General features: G+C 62.1%; 3 protein-coding genes across 5 annotated transcripts in view; 1 reads left to right on the top strand and 2 right to left on the bottom strand.

The window, feature by feature from the left end:
- Positions 1-4: 4 nt before the first annotated feature.
- Positions 5-9266, bottom strand: FASTK (Fas activated serine/threonine kinase). Of its 2 annotated transcripts, none has more exons than XM_062505376.1 (10): positions 9164-9266; positions 8232-8835; positions 5596-6066; positions 4831-4979; positions 4406-4622; positions 4130-4289; positions 3088-3179; positions 2214-2829; positions 1792-1906; positions 5-581 (listed from the first exon to the last, which is right to left on the bottom strand). In XM_062505376.1, the coding sequence occupies exons 2-10, from the start codon at positions 8788-8790 to the stop codon at positions 495-497; spliced, it is 2466 nt and encodes an 821-aa protein (XP_062361360.1). In that variant the 5' UTR covers positions 8791-8835; positions 9164-9266; the 3' UTR covers positions 5-494. The 2 variants fall into 2 exon arrangements, with proteins under 2 accessions (XP_062361360.1, XP_062361356.1); XM_062505372.1 differs by lacking the exon at positions 5-581 and adding an exon at positions 622-731.
- Positions 9267-9927: 661 nt separating this feature from the next.
- Positions 9928-11387, bottom strand: TMUB1 (transmembrane and ubiquitin like domain containing 1). Its single transcript, XM_062492937.1, has 2 exons — positions 11032-11387; positions 9928-10511 (listed from the first exon to the last, which is right to left on the bottom strand). The coding sequence occupies exons 1-2, from the start codon at positions 11385-11387 to the stop codon at positions 10157-10159; spliced, it is 711 nt and encodes a 236-aa protein (XP_062348921.1). The 3' UTR covers positions 9928-10156.
- A 6445-nt stretch (positions 11388-17832) lies between these two features.
- Positions 17833-21439, top strand: part of AGAP3 (ArfGAP with GTPase domain, ankyrin repeat and PH domain 3) — a 56785-nt gene continuing 53178 nt past the window's right edge. For both annotated transcript variants that reach the window (XM_062492924.1, XM_062492914.1), the window contains exon 1: positions 17833-18112. In XM_062492924.1, coding sequence (XP_062348908.1) covers positions 17833-18112 — 280 coding nt within the window. The remainder of the gene's footprint in view (positions 18113-21439) is intronic.

Here is a 21439-nt window from a genome sequence, read left to right as displayed (position 1 = left end):
CCCCCTCCTGTGGGCCCAGGCCCTGGGAACAGCCCTGTGTGCACACTTGCTCCCGGCCCTGTGTATGATCCACTGCAGCCCCCCCGGGACCCCTGTCCGTCCCGGCAGCCGTGCTGGACACACGCGGATAGCCCCCAGTGCCCAGGGAAGCCAGGCCAGGCCCAGCCCCTGCAGCAACAGACTGGGCTGAAGTGGCAAAGCTGGGGCAAGGGGGCCACGAAGGACCTTCCCCAGTACCTCCTCCCCATCCTCCCCCAGCACCCGTCAAGTCACACCCCGGCTCCCCATAACGGCAATAAATAATCTCACACTCCCCCAGCCCCACAGCAGGAACAGGTGTCCATGGCCTGGCCCCACAGCCTGGCCCCCAAAGATGGGGGGGCATCTCCATATCCCCCTGACCCCCCGGGATGGGGGGCAGCTCCGTATCCCCCTGCACAGGGGAAGGGGCTGGCAGCACCCACCTGGCCCCCCACACCCCCCGGATCTGTCCCTCAAAAGCGCAGCTCCCTCAGCTTCTGCCGCAGGTAGTGCTTGGCTTCCTCGATGCCACTCACCTTCTCCAGCTCCGTGTAGGGTAGCTGTGAGGGGAGAGGGAGGAGGTCAGAGCCGTGACAGCATTTCTGGCCTCACCTGCATCCCCAGTACCTCCAGCTCCCATCCCCATTCAGCCTGCTGTGGGGATGAGAGGGAGAACCAGGATGCAGATCCCTCCCTGGCGATGGAGATTCCTGTCGAGGGGATGGACAGAAATGTGGACAGGGGCAGGGGAAGTGTAGACAATGCCCAGCTCCAGGCTGGTCCAGCCTGAGCTCAGCCATGGACAGGTGGTGCAGGCACACAGAGGGAGGAATCTCAAGCCTCACCCCACCATCAAGGGAGAGCTGGCCCTGCTCCCGGCCCAGCTATGCTGCTGGGCAGCTCCCAGGTGATTTCTCAGCAGAGTCACAGGACTCTGGAGCTCTGCACAAACACAGGGCTCTGGGCTGCTGAGCTCCAGAATAAGGAGGAGCTGCGGCTGGCACGGCCTGGCAGCAGCAGGGGCTAAGACAGTGTGGAAAGGGCTGTGGGATGGCACGGTGGAAGTACTGCTGTAATCCTGGTCCTCTCTGCAGTGCAAGAGTGAACAGGACTGAGGGCTCATTTCCAGAGCCATTTTCCTCAGAAAGACGCATCCTCAGGCTAAAACCACCCACAAACAAGCACGTGGGAGCTGCACATCCTAAACCAACACCTGGACTTTGCCAAAGGAGCTGCAGACCTGAGGGCTCTTCCAGTCCCAGCACTCAGAAGGGAACAGCTGTGGCTGGAACCAGAGCAGGCAGAGCTCTGGCACAGAAGGTGAACCAATCTCCCTCCTGCCCCCTCAGCACATGGGAGCACAGGTCACCACACGTGGACCCATGTGTGTCGGGTGGGGGACCCGATTTCACCCTGAGGCTCCACACTCGATGCCACCACTGTGGCTGCGCTTGTCAGCCTGGGCTGAACACCCTCCCCTTCCCCTTCCCCTCACTCAGGTCTGGTCTCAGCTCACAGGACAGACTGTCCCTTGTCTCTGCTTTCCATCAGGGCTAGTGTCACCCACCAGCTGCATGGAAAAAGTCCTGCGTGGGGTGGGGGAGGGCAAGGAGAAATGAAGATGAGTCACCCCTGCTTCCTCTCACAGCGACAGCAGTGTTTACACTGGGGATGCCAGGTCCGGGCCCATCCTTCCAAGGGGATGCCAGCTCACAGCCCCTCACCCACTGTGTCCCCTGGCCCTGAGGAGGTGGGGCAGCCCCCACTTACCTGCACCAGACAGTATCCCAGCAGCCGCAGGTGCCGGTCCCTCATGGCCCGGGAGCCCACCAGGATGTCAGAGTTCTGGCAGTAGTGCCACTTGTCATTGACGGACAGCACTACCCTGGACAGGGGACAGCAGGGAGCACAGTGTCACCCCATGCCACAGTGTCACCCACCCCATGGACCCTGCTCCCCAGCACCGTGGCAGCTGCAGAGGAGCACCCCAAGTGACCCCAGACCCTGCTGATGGCCGGGACAGCTGTATCCAGCACCCTGGGGCACTGGGGACATGGGAGCATGGGCACCCCGTGGCACTGGGCAGGAAGGGGCCAGGGTCTCAGCGAGCAGGAGCCCAGGGCAGTGCCAGGGGTGGCTGTCCTGCCGGAAGGGACCAGGGCACAGCCCAGGAATGTGGCCCTGCTCCCTACCTCTGGATGTCCTCGGCACCCTGCGGCCCTTCACCCGGGCCCCGCTTGGGGCTGGGCCGGCACGGCGAGGCCGGGGGGCCGGCGTCCTCACTGCCCGGGAGGCTCCGCTCCTCAGGCTGCTCCTGTGCCTGTTCCCCCTGGAAGCAGCCGTGTTCTTGGCCAGGGCAGCCGGCGGCCTCCTCCTCCAGGATTTTGCCGATGGGGAACTGGAAGAGGGAGGCGGTGGAGGTGCGGGGGGAGCAGTCGGGGGTGCCGGGCAGCGGTGCCGAGAGGCACTCAGAGGGGCTGCTGAGCGTGGAGCTTCCCGGGCTGGCCAGGGACGGCTCCTTGCTCAGCCCGCAGAAATAGTCCGAGGGGGGCTGGAAGCAGGGCCCCCCTGGGGCCGGGCAGAGCGCAGGCAGGAACCGCCCCGCCCGGCCACTCTCCCGGGGGCCTGGGGGGCTGCTGGGCGTCTCTGCAGCAAACGGAGCAAAGTCCTGCAAATCTGAGGTGAGGGCAAGGACGCTGGACCGCAGGGACACGGTGACGGGGGACACGGCTGGGGGTGCCCTGGAAGCTGCCGGAACGCGTGACAGAGGCAGCACCGTGCCTGAGCGGTTGATCCAGAGCAGGAAGTCTGCAGGAGAGAGAGCAGGGATCAACAACTGATGGGGCACAGGCTCAGGAGCTCAGTGGCCCAGCTGGGACTCAGAGCCAGCAAACAGGCACAGGGGAACCCCCCCTTTTCGGCAGTGGGATGCTTTGTCCCAAAGGCAGTGTCACAGGGAACGCAGTGACAAATAACAGCCAGAGTTCATTCTGGCCCCAAATGACTTCCCACCCTCAGCCCCCGGATCCCACCTGGCAGCCCTCTCCTCAGAGCCCAGGGTGTTACCTGTGCAGTACCCGGGGGGCAGCACCTCGTCCTGTCGGTAGCATTCCTCCCCCACCAGCTGTCGCAGTGCCTCAGCCACCAGCCCCTTGTAGCTGCAAGGAGGGACAATCATGGGGGCACTGCAGAGGCTGGCATGTGTCCCCAGCACTGCTGGTGCTGAGTACATTGATGTGGAGATGGGAACTCCCAGGAGTGGGATGCACAGGGCTGGAGTTTTGGGCTCTGCTACTGGGAGTCAAGAAGGGATGGGCCCCAGTTCCTTTTGCAGAAAAGGTCCTCGCAATATTGGGACACCAAAAGCCCCCCGAAAGGGCTGCCCTACCCTGGCACCACTGTCCCGGGCAGAGGTGAGTCCTCATCCCTGAGGCCATTTAACAGCCACATGGCTGTGGCACTCGGGGACATGGTCAGTGGGGACCTTAGCAGTGCTGGGGGACAGGTGGACTCAGGGGCTAGGTCACCCAGCATTGTTATGACATCTTCATCCAGATGTGCAGTCCCTTCATGCATCCACCCTTCCTTGCTCCTACTCCTCTGCCCACGTCCTGCTGGGGAAAAGGGATGTGCAGGATGCATTTTCATAACCTGAATTTGCTCTCCTCATTGTCAATCTGAAAGCCTTCACCTGTACAACAGTGTCTTGACCTCCTGTACGTCCTGCTTCCAGCAGGTGGTATCCCCTAAAATGCCTGGGGTGTGGCGAGGCTGGAGTGGCAGAGAGGGCACTGACTGTGAGAATGCCTTGTCAAGGTAGCCCCTGCACCCAGCTTCTGCCCTCCACTGTTGGTAACTCTGGCAGGACTTGGAGGAGTTTCCAAACCAGTTCTCCCTGTACGAATATCACTGAAGTCTCTCAGGCTTTCCCAACCCATACAATTCAGCAATTCTACATTATTCTGTGATTCTAGAGCACTACCCCCCAGGCTGTGGAGCTGCCACAGAGGCCTTAATCCCGACACCACGTGGGATCCTGCCAGAGCAGGGGACAGACCCCCTGTCCCCCACCGTGAGGGACAGCAGAGGGGTGCTCCCTCCCCCTCACCTGTACTTCCTGTTGGCCTCATCAGCGGTCAGGGCGTGCTCGAACATGAGGACGCGGTAGCGCGGGTCGAGGCGGGGCCCGCTGTACTCGCGGAACTCCAGCTCCACGGCCGCGTCCAGCAGCGACAGGTACCGGCGCACGATCAGAGCGTAGGGGCTGCCTGCGGGGCAGCGCACATGGAGCCCGGCGGGATGGGCACCCCTTGCCCTCCCCCAGCCACACTGCTGGCACCACCCCCACCCTGGCTGGGAGCACCCCGGCCATGGCCCAACATACTCATGACATTGCTGATGAAGCCTGGGGAGAAGACCTGGTGCAGGACAGTCTGTGGGAAGTGGCTGAGCTGGAACATGGACATGAGGATGTTGACGGTGGCCAGTGGTGAGCTGCCGGCCTTCTGCTCCAAGATGGCCTCCAGCTTGGGGAAGAGCTCGCCATGGTTGGAGGGGCGGTAGTTCATCCGGCTGAAGGGAAACACCAACTTCTGGATCACCTGTGGCAAGAGAGGAGCGTGGGGCCGGGGTGGGACAAAAGACGGGTTGCGGCCACCCGCCCAATGCCAGGAAGAGACAGGAGTTCAGAACCTGCTCGAACCGGGGCAGGGCTCCTGGTCCCCTGGAATGCCCCATCAGGATGGAGATGGGCCATGGCTCCACTGCCCAGGTGTGCCCACGGACAGAGGTGACCCCACAAGTGCTCACCTTGCTGTCGAGCTGCTCCCCACGCTTCAGCAGGAAGTTGGCTATGGTGTCGAGCAGCCGGGGTTCACGCAGCCGGTGCCGCGCCACGTACTTGGCGATGAGGGCCATGGTGTAGGGGGTGAGGTTCTCTGCCTTTCGGGGCAGCCACTCTGCGAACCAACACAGTGGAGAGGCCGTCACAGGGGCCAGCTCTGTCCCCACCCCACATCCTCTACAGCCACCACAGCCCGGGCAGGTGGGAGGACAGCACCAGACAGCAGTGCCAGACCCAAAAACCTCAAAAGCCGGGCAGCTCCTAACAAACCCTCAGGTCTGGGTCAGGTGAGAGGCTGAAGAAGATTCCTGTCGTGCACAGCCAGAAGGCACAGATGGAGCACAGCTGGAATGTGCACAGGTGAGGCCTTCTGCAAAATCCAATCAAACATCTGTGCCCAGCCTGGAGGCACTGTGGGAAAACAGTCCCTGAAGGAATGGGGGCCTCCTGGTCCCTGCCAGTCCCTAGAGTAATGAGGGGCTCCCAGCCTGTCAAAGGGCTGGGCTGTCAGTGACAAGGATGGCCATGACACAGGGCTCCTTCTGCTCCAGTTCTGGGGCTCAGCAGGGCCCCAGCTGACGCTGCCACCACCCAAACATCCCCCAGAGCCAGGGAAAGCATCTGCAAGGCTGCCCCCCACCCGGCCAGATGCCTCCATGTCCTCTGCCTGACCAGAGCCCTGCACCCCAAGTGCGGGTAGCAACGCCGGAGCCCACCTGGGCACCCCTCACCTGCCATGCTGCGAATGAAGCGCTCCTGCCGGTTTTCATAGAAGAGCTGGGAGCTGAAGATGGCCTCCAGGGCCTTGTTGTTGGCCTCCTGGGCACACAGGGCCAGCATCTCATCCAGCAGCGCCAACTCGTGCTCCCTCATGGCGCTCACCTGGCCCAGCGTGTGCCGCACCAGGCGCAGGATCTTGCGGTTGTTGATGAGCTGCTGGTCGGAGGCCGCGTGGCCCTGCAGCGCCTGCGCCCGCAGCCGGTAGTAGGAGAGCAGCAGGAAGAGGGTCTGGGGGTGCCGCTCCTTCTCCAGGTGCCGCTCCAGGCTGCTGAGGCAGGACTCCACCAGCGGGTGGGGGCTGGAGGGGTGCAGCCGCATCACGCTGCTGAACACCATCGACACGTCCTTCTGGTTGAAGCGGCCCAGGCGGCTGCGGGACTCGTCCTCCAGCACCCGCACAAGTGGAGACTCCCCGGGCAGCCCTGCAGAGGAATGGGCACGGCTCACATCCTGGGCATGGCTCAGCCCCACGGGCACACCTCAGCTCCATGGCACAACCACCTCTAGAGCTCGACGGATGTGCTGGGTCAGTGACCAAACCAAGAAAGGGAACAGAGGGGAAGGCAAAGCACCAGCAGAGCATCAGAGCATCTGAACCATGGAAAACACTGCGTGGAGCTGTGGGGTCATTCCCACCCATCCCACTGTAATGGAAGCCCTGCAGCTCAGCCACAGTAGCAAGGCTCACTTCCTAACTCTCAAACATCTCAAAGACAAATAATTCATAGAATCCCAAAATCTCAGACTGTTTTGGGTTGGAAGGAACCTTAAATCCCATCCAGCTCCAGCCCACTGCCACAGGCAGGGATACTTCCACTAGACCAGATTGCTCCAAGCCCTAACCAACCTGGCATGAAACACTTCCAGGGGCTCTGGGCACTCAAAACTCATCTCAAAAAGTTCATTATAAAAAACTGTGGTTGGAAAACAACTATGACATCCCATGTGACCAAACTAAACCTGTTTGTTCCAGCAGGGACTAATCCTTTGGCTTTTTTGACCTTCTCCTGTTTCTCAGCTCAGCTTCAGCTTGTGTGACCTGGCTCCCAAGGAAACGCTTCCCTTCAGCTCAGAACGTGTTACCCAGGCCTGGGCAAAGGCTCAGTGCCTTGGCTGTCAGGAGGGATCTCCTCAGCAAAGGCAGAGAGCATTGGGGGGTCCCGGAGCTCCCCATCACCCCAGGATCTGGGCGGGCACAGGCCGCAGGGTAGCACAGGGCCAGTCACTGCGGGTTATTGTTAATCAGAACTCAGGAGGGGGAACGTGCAGAATTGGTCTGAGCAGTCGCTTTGTTCCGTAAAAAGGCCTCAAAAGAAAGCTGGAGTTAGTGTTAATGAGGGACAAGGGGGCAGAACAAAGTGGGGGGCACAGCAGCGCTGTGGGGGGCCCAGCACGGGGAGCCTGGCGAGGCCAGCGGAGCCGGCAGCTCCGGCTCAGTGTCAACAAACACCCGGCGCCGGGCAGAGCCGGCCCCCCCCAGCCCGGCAGGGGCTCGAGTTACTGCGTCAACCACGGCCGGGCGGCTCCGCCGAGCCCTGGCCCAGCAAGAACAGGATGGGGGGAGCCGTGGGCAGAAGGGCAGGCACCCGCCAGATCGTGGAATCCTGGAATTGTTTGGGATGGAAGGGACCTTAAATATCATCCAGTCCCACCCCCTGCCATGACCAGGGACACTTTCCACTAGCCCAGGGCACTCCAAACCCCAATGTCCAACCTGGACTTGGACGCTTCCAGGAATGGGGCAGCTACAGCTTTTCTGGGTACCCTGTGCCAGGGCCTCCCAACTCTCTCAGGGAAGAATTCCTTGCCAATATCCCACCTACCCCTGCTCTCAGTGGGAAACCGTTCTCTATTCTCCTGTCCCTCCAGACCCTTGTTCAAAGTCCCCCTCCAGCTCCCAGAGCATCTCCTCTGGGCTCACTCCAAGTCTTTCTGCTGCTGGGCTTCAGAGCTGGAAGCAGCACTGCAGGTAAGGCCCCACTGAGTGGGGCAGAGGGAAAGATTCCCCCTACTGCCCTGCTCCACTCTTTTTTAGATGTAGACCCCATCCCCTTCCTTGCAGCAGAACTTGCAGGGTCACCCAGTCAGAAGGAGGTGCCTCCAGGATGCAGTATTCCCTGGGACACAGCTCCTCAGGACGCACCCTCCCCAGCATAGTAGCACCCCAAAGAAGCTGCACAGGAACCCAAATACCTCAAACCCTCTCTCCCACACAGTGGGAGACAAACACCCAGTGACATGGGGCTTGTGCCCTCCAAGAATTCAGCCAAACCCATGGTCTCCCCCATCGGTACTCAGGTATTCCCTGGTTTTCAGGGCTTGCAACTCAAGCTGGAACTAGACACAGCCCAGGAGTGGCTGATACACATCTTGCCAAGAGCTGTCCAGCATCAACCTCCTGCTCAGCTAGGGACACTAAGCCCTCCTGTTCTGGAAGAGCAGAGCATCCCTGCTGAGCTGAGCCCCCAAGGGTCACAGCTCCGTCTGCCACAAATCCAGCACTACATAAATACCCCCAGAGCCAGGCCCTGGCTGCTGTTGCAGCGCTGTGCCCCCCACCCTGCCTGAGACCCCCGGGGTGGCTCACCCAGCGCAGCTGCTGCGTACAGGCAGTTGACGATGCTGAAGTTGTCGAACTTGGCGCAGCCGCTAACGATGGCCTGGCAGAGCACGTGGAACTCCGGCTGCTCCAGCACCTGCCCCGCGGGCCCACGGCTGTCCCCAGCCCCCATGGGCGGCCCTGGTTGCTGCTGCAGGAGCTGGCCCAGCTTGTGAAGCGCTATGGGGTAGTGACTAGCCGACACCTTGCCCGGGTTCTGCGTGACCCAGCGGAGCACCTCGCCCACGCTGCGTGAGCGCTCAATCAGCCGCTTCATGGTGAAGAAGGTGTCATAGCTCATCTTCTCATGGATGAAGTTCCAGCTCTTCCTCTTGCCGTGGGCCCGGCCCCGGCCGCCGTCCGGGTGCACGGTCGGCAGCAGCCCATGGCCGTAGGGGTCCAGGGGCAGCAGCAGCCGCGGCCTGGCCTTGCCGGCGCAGCAGCAGGCGGGGAACATCGCGGCACCGCGGCGCTCACGGGCAGCCGGGCCCCGCGGGCCCGCCCGGGTCAGAGCGCGGAGCCATGGGCACAGCAGCGGGCACAGCATGGCGGGGGCGGCACGGCGCGGAGGGCTCCGCGGCTCCGGAGGACCCTGCGGGACAAACCGGTGGGGGCGTGACCGCTGGGACGGCGGAGGGCACGGGCGGCCGCGGGCATTCCCCGACTTGGCAGGCGCTCCCCCCACTTACCGGGATCCGCGCCCCCGCCCGCACAACGCGCCAACACCGGGCCCGTCGCCTTGCCCAACTCCGTGGTGCCGGGACCTCCGGCCTGCCCGGTGTCCCCCGCCCCACAGCGCCCGCCCCTCTGCCGGGTATACCCCGACCTCCATCGGCAGCAGGCCCACCCTGCCCACCCCCCCCCGCGGGATTCCCTGCCCCCCATCCGGCTCGGCCCGGCCCGGCCCATCCCGGCCGTACATGGCGCTGGCGGCCGCTTGGTCCCGCCGCCAATGCCGCCACTCAGCGCCGCCGGGGCACGAACACGGCCCGAGAGCGCAGCCCCGCCGCCATCTTCCTGCGGCCCCGCCCCACGCGCGACACTTCCGGGGCGGGGCCGGCGCGCAAACCAGCGCCGCGCCTCCGCCAATGAGCGAGAGCTCCATACACAGCGGGGCGGTGCCGTCAGCGCAGGCGCGCTACGGCCCTGCGGAGCGCGTGGCGGGAGGCATCAGACCCCGCCCCCTCCCGAGCCCCGCCCCTCAACCCGGCCGGTGTCCCCGGTCACCCCCCGCCACCTTCCCCGACCCACGGCGCAGCACAGCCGGGACGCCACGGCCGGTCACAGTCCTTCCGCTTTAATCGGAACGGCGGTGGGGAGTGGGACCCCCTACGACAGCATCGGAACCCCCGGGACAGTGGGGAGTGCAGTCACCCCCGGCACCGGGACCGCTTGGGAGCACAGATCCTCCCCCGGCACAGGGACCTCAAGAGCGCACCCCACGGCTCATGTCACTCCCCAGGCACCGGGATCCCAGATGCAGCCCCCCAGGAGCAGCCAAACTGTATTCCCACGAGGAGAAGCTCTGTGGGCACAGACACCACCCCGAGCAGGACTGTACCCGAGGGGCTACTGCAGATGGAGTGGCTGGGGGGATACTCCATGCAGGGACAGGGGATGCCGGGACCCCCCCCCCCCCCCCCCCGAGGTAGCTGAGCCCCTACTCCTGCATCAGCCCCTGTGTGCAGACAGGGTGTGGTTGGACACCTGCTCGGGACTCCTGGGCCTGTGGGGGACACAGCACAAGGCCCAGTCCCCCCACCTCAGGTGCAGCAGGCAGGCCCAACGTGCCCCCGATATGTTGAGCGGGCTGAATGCAGAGCCCTCCATGTCCCAGGTGGCCTGGGCAGACTCTTAAATGTCCCAGGTGTGGCTCTAGGTCCCTCGTGTCCCAGGTGCTGGTCAGGGCCGCGCTATCTGCGGTACATGGCGAAGGCCACAAAGGTGATGAGCAGGGTGAGGCCGGCCAGGCAGGTGGTGGCAGTGGCGGTGAAGACGTGACGGTGCTGCAGCTGCAGGTACCAGAGCAGGGCCAGCAGCAGCACGAAGAGCGGCAGCGCCAGGCTGCCCACGCCCAGCGCGGCGGGCGCGGGGCTGCGGGGACCGGGCGTGCCGGGAGCCGCGGGGGCCACGCTAGGCGGGGACAGGTGGCAGTGCAGGACACTCAGGTGGCCCAGGTGCAGCCCCGCCAGACTCTGGGAATCGTCACGCAGCAGCTGCCCCTGGTAGATCAACCGCACCTGCTGCTCCTGCCCGGGGAAGTAGGTCCTGGAGGAGACAGGGACACGGGTCACACCGCTGACAGGACAGGCCAGGCCCCTCTCACCCACCTCCTGTGACAGTGCCCACCCGTGCAGCTGAACCTGCGTGTCCCCATCAGCCACCCCAAGTGTCACATGCCAGGCCAGTTTCTTCATTCACATCCCATGAATGTGCCCACCCTGACCCCCCCATCCTACCCTGCACACCTGATCCCACACACTTGTGCCCAACCCAGCTGTCACCTGCCAGGACAGTCCCCTCTGTTCACTCCCTGCCAACGCACCCTCCTGCCCTGCCCTGCCCACACACCCGAGCGTGCACGTGCCCATCAGCCACCCCAGGTGTCACCTGCCAGGCTGGGTTGTCGCACAGCCCCGCCAGGGATAGGCACAGCTATCCGGGCACAGGCCACCTGCCCCGGGCCACCCGCTGTCCCTTGCCAGGTGCTGCGGGGAGGGGAGGGACGCCCGGTGGGGTTCGGGGACTCCCCAGGCGGGGCAAGTCGCCCCTGTCCACACCCCCTCACCTCTTGAGCGCACCGACGGTGTCCCCGGGGCGCACCCGCGCCAGGCGCTCCGTGTCGTTCAGGAACTTGAGCCGCAGCACTAGCGTGGGCTCGGCGGGGCCCTCGGGGGTGGCAGCGGGAGGGTTCCGGTGCCGCAGCCCCCCCGCCTCATCGGAGGCCGCCGCTCCCTCGGCAGGGGCCTGGGCCGGGGTGGGGGCCTTGCGCTCGGCGGGGACCGTGCTCGGGGCCGCCTCAGTCGCCGGCGCCGCGGGCTCGGGAGCGCGTGTGGAGGCCCAGGCGAGCCCCAGCACGGCGGCCGCCAGCAGCAGCGTGAACAGTACCGTCACCTCATCACCGACGCCCTCGATGAGCGCCATGGCAGGACCGGGTGGCGCACCGGGAGAGGGTACCGGGCGGGAGCGGCCTCAGCCCGCGGGGTCGCGGGAAACCGGGGCCGGGGCCACGGCCGCACCGGACCGGGCTCGGGCCGCCATCGCGCCGCTTCCGGCCGGGCGCGAGGGGCGATGGGATATGTAGTCCCGAGTGTACGAGCCATGGCGGGGCAGTGGTCGCCGCGCGGAGCACGCCGGGAGTTGTAGTTCCGGCCCGGCGCCAAGCACTCCCGGTGTAATCCCGGTTACCTCCAGTCACTGCCTATGTGATCCCAGCCCCCCTAGGCACTGCCGCTATTACTCCAGTAACTTGCAGTATGTTCCCTGGCATTTCCACTGTGCTCACAGTGTTACGCCAGCATGGGCCCAGCTGCTCCCAAGTATGATCCCAGCGGCTGCCAGTATGGTTTCAGTTGCTCCTGCTGTAATTCCCAGTATGAACCCAGTTAGCCCCAGTATGATGCCATTTCCCCCACTGTAGTTCCAGTTGCTTGCTGTAATACCAGTTACCCCCAGTATGGCTCCAGCCACTCCCAAATACTCTAGATACTCCCAGGTTTAAATTTCTGTGGATGTGTCACTTGGGGACATGGGCAGTGGTGGCCACGGCCATGCTGAGGGTGGGTGGGTTTGGGCATCTCTGAGAGTTTTCTATCCTCAGTGATTCTGGAGCTGTGAATTCCCAGGAGTGCCCAAAGCCACCTGCAGGCCCTGATTAAAATCTTTTATTATGGGTGAAAAAAATCTTAATTTTAGGTGAAAAGGTCTTAATTTTAGGCTAGAAACTGTCTGCTTTAGGTAAAAGATTCTTAGTTTTAAGTGAAAAGTTATTAGTTTTATGTCAAAAATTCTTAATTTTAGGTGAACCAACCATAGAAATATGGCAACAGGGATGGGGGAGATGGGAACAAACTGACTCTCCCACAAAGGACAATTGTGGGTAGAAGGGAAATTTTGGGCAACAATGTCCCCTGTCCCCAAGGCGAACCCTCTGTGTGTCCCTCTCTGGTATGGCACTGACCTTTCCTGGGATCATCATGGGGATTTTATTCTCCATATTATTTTTCCTGGGAAAAAAATCAGGATGAAACCAGGAGGCATCAGCGTGCCAGGGCAGCCCCTTCCTGCTGAAGATATCTGGGGTTGGGGGCCTCCCAGGAGGGAATTAATGATTTCTGTTCTGGGATTCTATCTGCCTCTGGGTGGGAAGGAAGGGCTGCAGGTGAGGGATCCCCACTCCAAGTAAGGCAAAACCCATCTCCAGCCTGGAGCTGCCAGGTGCCCAGGAGATCCCAGGGCTGTCAGAGCAAGGGATGTGACAGCAGCAGCAGATTTAAACCATGACTGATCCGTGCAGGCAGAGAAACAGGATTTATCCCTTCCCGATGTTGGGATGAGCCCAGATCCTCTGCTGGAGGGGTTCTGTCTGCTCAGATTTGAAGGTTTATCCAGAGGTTCATCCCCTCCCTGATAAATCTAGTGTCTCGTTGTCACTGTGGATTTGTCTGGCTTCAGCTCCCAGGGAGTGGAGAGTGACACTTTTCCATCCTCTCTGCCTCGATTAAGAAGCTGCTTAATATTCCCTTGAAAGTACTTCTCCAGTGTCATCCAGTCACCTTCAGTTTCCCAGGAAAGATTAGCAGATTGTGTTCCTTAAATCTGCTGCTCAGGAACCAGCAGTTCATGTTGCCCTGCCCAGGGCTGCTCTGAATCCATTGGATTTTTCTATATTCTCCTGACAGACTGGTGATCTAAAGTGATGTCTAGTCCTGGAGGTGGGAACTCCCTGCCCTGCCCAGGCTCTGCAAGTGGCAGTGAGGTGGTCTCAGGGGTCAGCAGGGTAAGGACCCCCCTCATAGTGACTCCCACAGGTGTCCCAGCCCCTTGCTGCAGCTCAGCCCCGCTGGGGCTGGGGCATGTCCAGGGCAGGGAATGGAGCTGGGAAGGGTCTGGAGCCCCAGGAGAGGCTGAGGGAGCTGGGAAAGGGGGCTCAGCCTGGAGAAAAGGAGGCTGAGGTGGAACCTGTGGCTCTGCACAAGTCACTGACAGGGTAGGTGGGAGTTGAGCTCTGCTGTTGGGAAACAAGGGATAGGACAAGGGGAAACGGCCTCAAGCTGTGCCAGAGGAGGTTCAGGTTGGATACTGGGGAAAACACTCCCAGGAGAAGGGCTGCCCCATTGTGTTTTCTCCAGGGTTCATGGTCCCCCCCTTCTGTTTCCTCTTTAGTCGCCATTTCACCATTCCTCAGTGTTTCTCCCGGTGGTCTCCCCCCATGACTGGGCTGAGCCCCCTCCTGTCCCACAGGCCTTCCTGGGATTGTGGACCCTGATCTCTGGTCAGGACCTCCACAGTGCCCAGGGGGGTTTAATCCACCTTTTTCCATTTTCAGCCTCTTTTCCCAAAGCCCACGTATTCAGACAGTCCAGCTCCTCCGGGCTTGTGACCAGAGAGGGGTCACAGAGGGGTTCTGCTCCAGTGGGGCACAGGGGACACTGGGACACCACCCCAGACATGGATGTCCACCCTGTGGTGTCCCTGGTTTGCGGACAGGCAGTGCTGATGCCACCCACCCACCCAGCCCAGAAGAGGAACCCGGGGCCCCTCAATGGGCAGGTGGACACCTGGAGTGGAACATGTCCCAGGTGTCACCAAAACCCACGGGGAGGTGTGAGATGGCTGATGGTGTTGTGGTGGGTCACAACAAGGCACAGAGCCAGCCACGGTCCTTTGGCCTGTGCTCACCCTACGAGGCCAGCAGCCACGCTGTGTCCTTGGCACGGCAAGGGGACATGACCTCTGGGTGGGACACTCTGCTCCTCTCTGCTCCACACCCAGAGCTGCCCAGAGCCTTGTGGCAGGGACACAGCGGGATGCTCCAGCCACTGAGCAGTGCATTTTGGATTTGCCGTTTGACAGCCACATGGTGCGGATCTGGATGGGATTAAGGCTGGTACCTCCATGCTCCAGAGTGAGATTAAAGAGCTGCAGCTATTCCGGGGAAAGCTGCTGGCTGATCCCCAGCCCAGAGAGAACAGTCCCTGTCACTGGAGGATGACATTAAACACCTCTCTCCCCCTGAACCGATGCTACCATGCAGCAAAGTGCCCCCGATGTGTTTGGGAACAGGAGCCACAACTATGCTGGTGCACAGGAGGACGGGCAGCCCGAGCCTCCCAGAGACGGATGGAATTTCCTGCTCCCCTGAGTCTGGGAAAGAGCAGCAGTGTCCCCCAGCTGTCCTCACAGAGATGTCCCCACAGAAAGCAAGCCCCAGTTTTTATTGCAAGAGCAACCAAACCCCTCAGTGTCCCAGTGCACTGAGAATCCATAAAGTCATGGAGAGCCCCTGGGACCCCCGTCTCTGCCCATTTTGCTCAGACACTGACTGAAGCTCAGCTCTGGGCCTTGATCTCCCCTCAGCTCTGTTCTGGGGGTGCTGCTCCCCAGCCCTGCATCCTGGCTGGACACTGCAAGTGTGCTGTGGGGACCCTCGTGCTGCCCCACACGGGCTCTGGCAACGCCTGGTGTCATGGAATGGTTTGGGAGGGAAGGGACCTTCACACCCCTCCTGCTCCACCCCACTGCCACGGGCACCACGGGTACCAGGGTGGCAGGTCCGGGGGTGGGAGCAGTGGCAGGAGAAGGTGGCAGCTCCTCTTGGCAGCGGCAATGGTTTGAGGCACTCACAAACTGCAACGTCAGATGGAAGTGTTTCAGATGGAGCAGAGAAAGTTCATGATCTGAGGGTGAAATCCATCCTGAAAAGCAGTTTACATCTTCAAGTGGCCTGTGTCTGCAGAGGGCAGGTGGTTGGCCATCCCTGAGGGAATGTTTGCTCCTGAAAGCCTCCACTCGTCCCCACCCTCTCCTGCCTTTTCAGCATATTGAACTTCTCTCCTGGGTTTTCCCATCCCTTTGCAAAGCCCCAGCTCCATCTGCTTGCTCTGCTCCCTCTGCACCTCTGCAACACTCCAGGCTCCAGTTCTCCAGTACTGGCCCCAGTGCTGACTGGGGGTCCCTGGCAGGGCCAGAGTCCCACCTTCACAGGCTGGGGCTGGGTGATGCTCCATCCCAGTGTTCGCCCATGTCTCATCCCATCCTTGTGCCCTGTGTCCTGCTGGGTGCTGGGGACCCATGGGATCCCCGGTGCTGGAGGATCCTGGTGGCCCAAGGAGACCTAAGCTGTCAGCTCAGGGTGGTCTGTGAATACCCTCGTGGGGCACAAGAAGCTGGGGCAGGGGGGTGGCCATTGTATATCTCGGCCAGAGGAGAAGGAAGGAGAAGAAGATAAGAAGGAGGAGGAGCAGGAGGCAAAGGAGGAGAAAGAAGAGGAGGTAGGGGCAGGGGATGTGGGCGTGGCCAGGGCCCACCTGTCAGGGGAAAGCCCCCTCAACTCCTCTGTGCTGCGGCCTCAGCCAGGTGAGGGTTAGGGAGGGATGATGTTCCAGACCCCACCAGGGATAAATCCTGGAATCCCTGACTGAGAGGGTGATATGGTGTAGGTAGCTGCACGAGGGGTGTCCGGACATTCAGAGGTGCTGAAATGGAGAGAATTTATAAATGTTCATATGATAACTGACGGAGGGCAGGGTTTGGTGGGACACTGGGGAGAAATTCTTCCCTGTGAGGGTGGTGAGGCCCTGGCGCAGGTTGCCCAGAGAAGCTGCGGCTGCCCTTTTCCTGAAAGTATTCAAGGCTGGGCTGGAGGGGCTGTGGAGCAACCTGGTCTGGTAGAAGGTGTCCCTGTCTGCAGCAGGGGTTGGAACTGGATGGGCTTTAATGTCCCTTCCCACCCAAACCATTCTGGGATGATGATGATGATGGTGATGGCAGAAGCTGGAGAAAAAGGCCATGAGCAAGGACCAAAAAAAAAAGGCTGGAGAAAGGCCATTGCACAGCCAGGCACTGTTGTGTCGGAGTGGTGGGATGGCCCTGCATAGCCCATATGGATGTAATCCCTTCAGACACTCAGGGAAGCTCCCGGTGAGCAGAGCTGCCACTCACAGATCTTTCAAAGACCTCTGGAAAACTTGGGGCGCATGCAGGTGGGTGTGTAGGTGACGGGAACACACAGAGTGAGGGGGCACCGGTGCTGTAACAGATACAGATTTTCTAAATACTTTCAAAAAAACCCTCATAAAAGTTGTTTTCTAATAAATCCCTTCTCGTGGCAGAGACGGTTGGGATGCCCTCAAGGAATGCTGGAAGGGCACAAGAGGGAGGGGAAAGTGCAGGGAGGTGTTTCTCCCACCCACACACCTCAGCACCGACTGCCGAGTCACAGAGGATTCCGGAGCCGGGAGGCATTTAGAAACTTCCCAGAGATCTCTCCTCCTTCTTCTCCTCCTTGCTGTCCTCTCCCTCCTTGTCTTCCTCCTCCTCCAACCCTTCCCACCATCACCCAGAGAAGGGCAGAGGGTGGGAACCAGCTCCCCGCTGTTCCCTGAGCCCCTCTGGCACTGGGGCATTGCTGCCCACCACGACTCTGGTCCCAGTCGCACCGAAGGAGAAATCCATTGCAATCTTGGTTCTCTCAGGTGCTCACCTTTCTGTTCCTTCTCCTCTCCCAAATTTCACTTTTTTTTCATTTAATCTGCCAGGGCCCATTATTCTGGCTTTTTATGTTTCTCAGCCATTTGGAAGATTTCAGATAATCCCCAGTGATGCCCCAGCGACCTCCACTGGCTCCCAAGATGCAGCCAAGGGCTGCCAGTCCTGTGTCCAGCTAGAGCCTCCCTGTGCCACAGGTCACCCCATGCCAGCTGTTTTAGGGATGGGCACAACGGGAGGCGTGTCAGTCCTTGCCCAACAGGCATGTCCTGAGATGGCTGGACTGTCGCCACAGTGGTCCCCTGGGCAGTTCCATCATCGCGCCAGCCCTCACCGGAGTGGCCCGGAGCAGCCTGTGCTGAGCATAGAGCAGGGTGACAGCAGTCGGCCTGTGGGCGGGGGGCGACCAGGGAGGAGACCCCACCGCAGTGGAGCAGCAGCTGGGGGGCACCCAGGAACTTCTCGGGACCGGTCACGTTCCACAGCTTCACTAACGACCTTGGGGTGATTAACGAGGAAATCACCTCTGAGGCGCAGCCGGGGGCAGGGCTGGCACACGGGGCTCCAGGCTGGGCAGGGAGGCGAGTGCCCATCGCCGTGGTACCGGGCGGGCAGGGGCCGGGCAGCGACAGTCCTCCACTCCCCCTCCCCAGTCCCGGTTCCGCTCCCGCTCTGCCGCCTTCGCTGCCCGCGTTCCCCGCCCGCCGCGGCGCCGGTCCCGCTGACGCGGGCGGGGCGGGGCGGGGCGGGGCGGGGCGGGGCGGGCGGGAGGCGGTCGGGGGCGGCGGCGGAGCCCGGGGGACCCGCGGAAGGACGCGGCTGCGGCCATGCAGCGGCTGCCCGGAGCCCCGCGCCGCTGACCGGCCCTGCCGCCGCCGCGATGAACTTCCCGGGCGGCGCCGGGCAGAGCCCCGGGCAGCAACAGAGCCTGGCGGCGCCGGGCGGGCCGGTGCCGGTGCCCGTGCCCGGGCCCTCGGGGCCGCAGCCCGGCGGGCCGCCCCCGCCGCAGTTCGGGCTCTCCAACTCGGCCGCGATCCGCGCCGAAATCGGGCGCTTCGAGTCCGTGCACCCTAATATCTACGCCATCTACGACCTCATCGAGCGCGTGGAGGACCTGGCGCTGCAGAGCCAGATCCGCGAGCACGTCATCTCCATCGAGGGTGAGCACCGGCAATCGGGCACCGAGCGGGGCACCGGCAGCGGGGCACCAAGCCGGCCCGGCCGCGCCGTCGCCTTTGTCCCCACCGCTGCTGCACCTGCGCCCGCTGCCGCCCGCGGGGCCCGGCCCGGCCCTGCCCACGGGACCGGGATCGCGCCGGGCCCTGCGGCGGCGGGGCCGGGGGCGCGGGGGAGCGGGCGCGGCCTGCTCGGTGCCGGGACTTACGGGAGCTGCGCCTCCGCCATCGGCTGCGGGGGCCGGGCGGGCCGGGAGGGAGAGACCGAAGGGGACGTGCTCGTCAGCCGCCCCCGGCCCGGCCCGGCCCCGCAGCGATGGTGGTCGCGGCCGGGCCTGCGCAGGGCCGGGGACTCCGCCCGCGGCCTCTGCCGGGAGCGGCGGGCGGGGGCGGACTCTGGTCCGGCATCGGGGCGGGGGGAGGGGGGGGTTCGTACTCGGCGTCGACGGGGAACGGGATCCGCTGGAGCCCGTTAACATTAGAAATGCGGAAAACTGCAGCCCGCGTCCCGGGAACCGGCAGCGAGGGGAGGGATGGAGCCGAGGAACTGCAGAGGAGCTGAGGAAATGCAGTGGTGCCGAGGGGCTGCGATGGAGCTGGGGGATTGGGATGGAGTCGAGGGGCTGCGATGGAGCTGGGGCACCACCGTCGGTGAGGGCCTACGGTGCAGCCGGGGGGCTGAGATGGGAGGGGGGGACTGGGATGGAGCTGGAGGCCAGGATGGGCGAGTGGCTGCGGTGGAGCCGAGCACAGGGGAAGGTTGATCGTGCGGTGCTGAGGCCCAATGTGGGCTGGCAGTCCCCCAGCCTAAGGGCCCCTCTTGCCCTCGGTGAGCCCAAACCTCCAGGTTTCTGCAGCTGGCCCACAGCAGGGAAGGCGACAGGGCCGCGGGTGCCTTTGGTCTGTGTTGGGAGCCCTGGTGCAGTTTGGTGCCTGCCAGGCACTGCCGTTTCCCTGCCCTGGGTTTTGTTGTCTCAGCTTGGTGGCAGTGTGCTTAGCTCCGTTCCGACTGCCTCATGCCAGGAATGTCACCGCAGGGGCACACGAGGTGTTTTTGGGAGTGGTGGCCCTGCTATAGGGGTGCTGGCCACCATGGTGATGCTGCATGAGGGCAACAGCCTGGGTGCTTATCTGGAGGCTTGCATCCCACTTCGATCCTTCTGGGTTTCTATGAAAAGGAGGAAAGGAAGATGGACTGAAAGGTTGCATGGGTTGGGGGAATGTAAATCACAGAATTTGTTTCATCGGCCTCGTGGTGCAAGGACAAAGGACACTCAGTGAGGTTGAGACGGGGAGGATGTAAAAGCCAGGCCTGGTGCTGGAGGGGCCTTTCTGCCTTTGTGGAGGTCTTCAGCCACAGAAATCTGTTGGGTTGATGGAATTCGAAGAGAAGAGGAAAGGTACTCGGATAGAGATGGGTGGGAGCACAAGGCTGGCACAGGCCGTGGCAGTGGCTCAGTTGGGGTCCCACCAGCCCAGCTGGGGGAGTCACAGCAGCTGGTGGGGAAGGACTGTGCTGTATCCATTGTCATGGGGCTCCTGCGGCTCTCCTTGTTTGTGCTTCTGATGACAGCTGTGGTGGGAGCCCCGAGGTCAGTGGTGACACGATCTGATCTTGTGTGTGGCTCCTGCACTGTGGAGGAAAAGGAGCTGCCAGCTGAGACATGGTGGGGCCGTGCCTGAGGTGCTCCCAGGGTCACCTCTGTGGGCAGAGCAATGCCGGGCACCGTGTCCCTGCCCCTTGTCCCTCTGCAGGGCTCTGAGCCGCCCGGGGTGCTGGCTGTGCACCCCCAGCCCTGGGAGTGGGTGCTGGGCACGGTGGTGGGAGGCACGCGTCTCTTAGCAACTCCTCTGCTGCGTGGTTCCTCCTGTTGCTCGGGAAGGTGTGAACACACACACCGGCCTCAGTGTGCTGCTGAGGTGCTCGGGGCTCCCCGCAGCACCCACCCCGTGTCACCCCAGTGAGGGTTCAGTGGTGCCCTGCACCTGGCTGGCTGTGGCATGGCTCACCTGTGTCCACAGGGCTGTGGAATGGTGCCAGAGGCCGCAGATCCTTGGGGCTTTGCCTGCTCAAGCCATGGCCCCATCGTGTCTCTTCTGAGCCTTCCCTGTGGATTTGCAGCAGGAATCCCACAGATTTCCTTGTCTGGGCTGCATTCCCTTGATACCTGCCAGGCACTGGGAGGAATCCTGATCCTGGAGAAACGTGTGCTGTGATTATACAGTTACCTATGACCCGTTACCAGGTGTGTGTGAGTGAATTAACAGGGGTTAATTAATGGCTGGAAGAGCCTTGCTGGAGATGTTAGCATTCTGTGAAGTGACTTGGGCTGGAAGGGAATTTCTTTCTAAACTGCAGGTTTGGGGTTTGATACAGAAATGTCTGGAAGAGGATTTTGTTTCTTGATGTTCCTGATCTGAAGATCAGAACTGGTGACTGGAACAATGGTTCATGGTCTGAAAATCCATGATGGAAGTTGCCAGTGAAACCCCAAATTCAGTTTCCAAAAAACTTGAGCACTGGGTCTTGCAAGACTTGCTCACGTCCTCCTGCCAGATTCCTATCCTATAGGCGATTCCTTCATTTTTGAAGGGGGAAAGTCAAAGGCAGTGCTATGCTGCAGGGGGGCAGGGGGTTCAAGTGCCCACCCTCTGCTGGGGCCAGGGCTGCCAGTGTCCCTGCAGGGGTGTCACCACAAGGGTGTCACTGTTGCAGCCGTGCCAGCAGTGGAGTCAGGGGCGTTGGCAGAGCTCTACAGAGCCGGGGGGGGGGGGGGGGGGGGGCTGTCTGTGACAGTGTGGCTCTGCCAAGGAGGGGGGTGGAGTGGGTGTTGGGGGCTGCTGCAGCCAGAGCCCTGCCAGCCCCCCAGGCTGGGGGAACAAGCCTTTCCTGAGGAGTTTGGAGACCACGATGGGGTGAGAGCCAGCTGTGCCTGCTTGTGGTCGGCATTGGTGGTGCCACTGTGGGAAGAAAGGGAAATCTGCTCTGTTTTGGTCTCCTCCTTGAGCTGGAGCTTAATTTGGAGGTGATGGGAGCTGAGGAGTTGAGGGGCAGTGGGGCTGGGGGTGGTGGTAGGTTGGGCTGGTCACCAGCATCAGCTGCATCACAGGCAGGACATGGAGGTTTTCAGTAGTTTCTAACCACCAAATTTTTCAGGGGGCTTGCAAAAAGCAATTCCCTCATCCCAGGCTGCTTTCCTTGCCAAGTTGTGGAGACTGCTGCAAGCTGCTGAGTTCTATAAAAGATTTAATATCTGCATAAAGGAAAATGATACCAACCTGGGGCTGGTACAGCCCTGCTCACAGGAAATG

The sequence above is a fragment of the Cinclus cinclus genome, chromosome 1 (genome assembly GCF_963662255.1).
Source record: "Cinclus cinclus chromosome 1, bCinCin1.1, whole genome shotgun sequence".
Lineage (NCBI taxonomy): Eukaryota > Metazoa > Chordata > Aves > Passeriformes > Cinclidae > Cinclus > Cinclus cinclus.
Note: the sequence above shows the minus strand (reverse complement) of the source record. Positions and strands in the feature narration are given on the sequence as shown.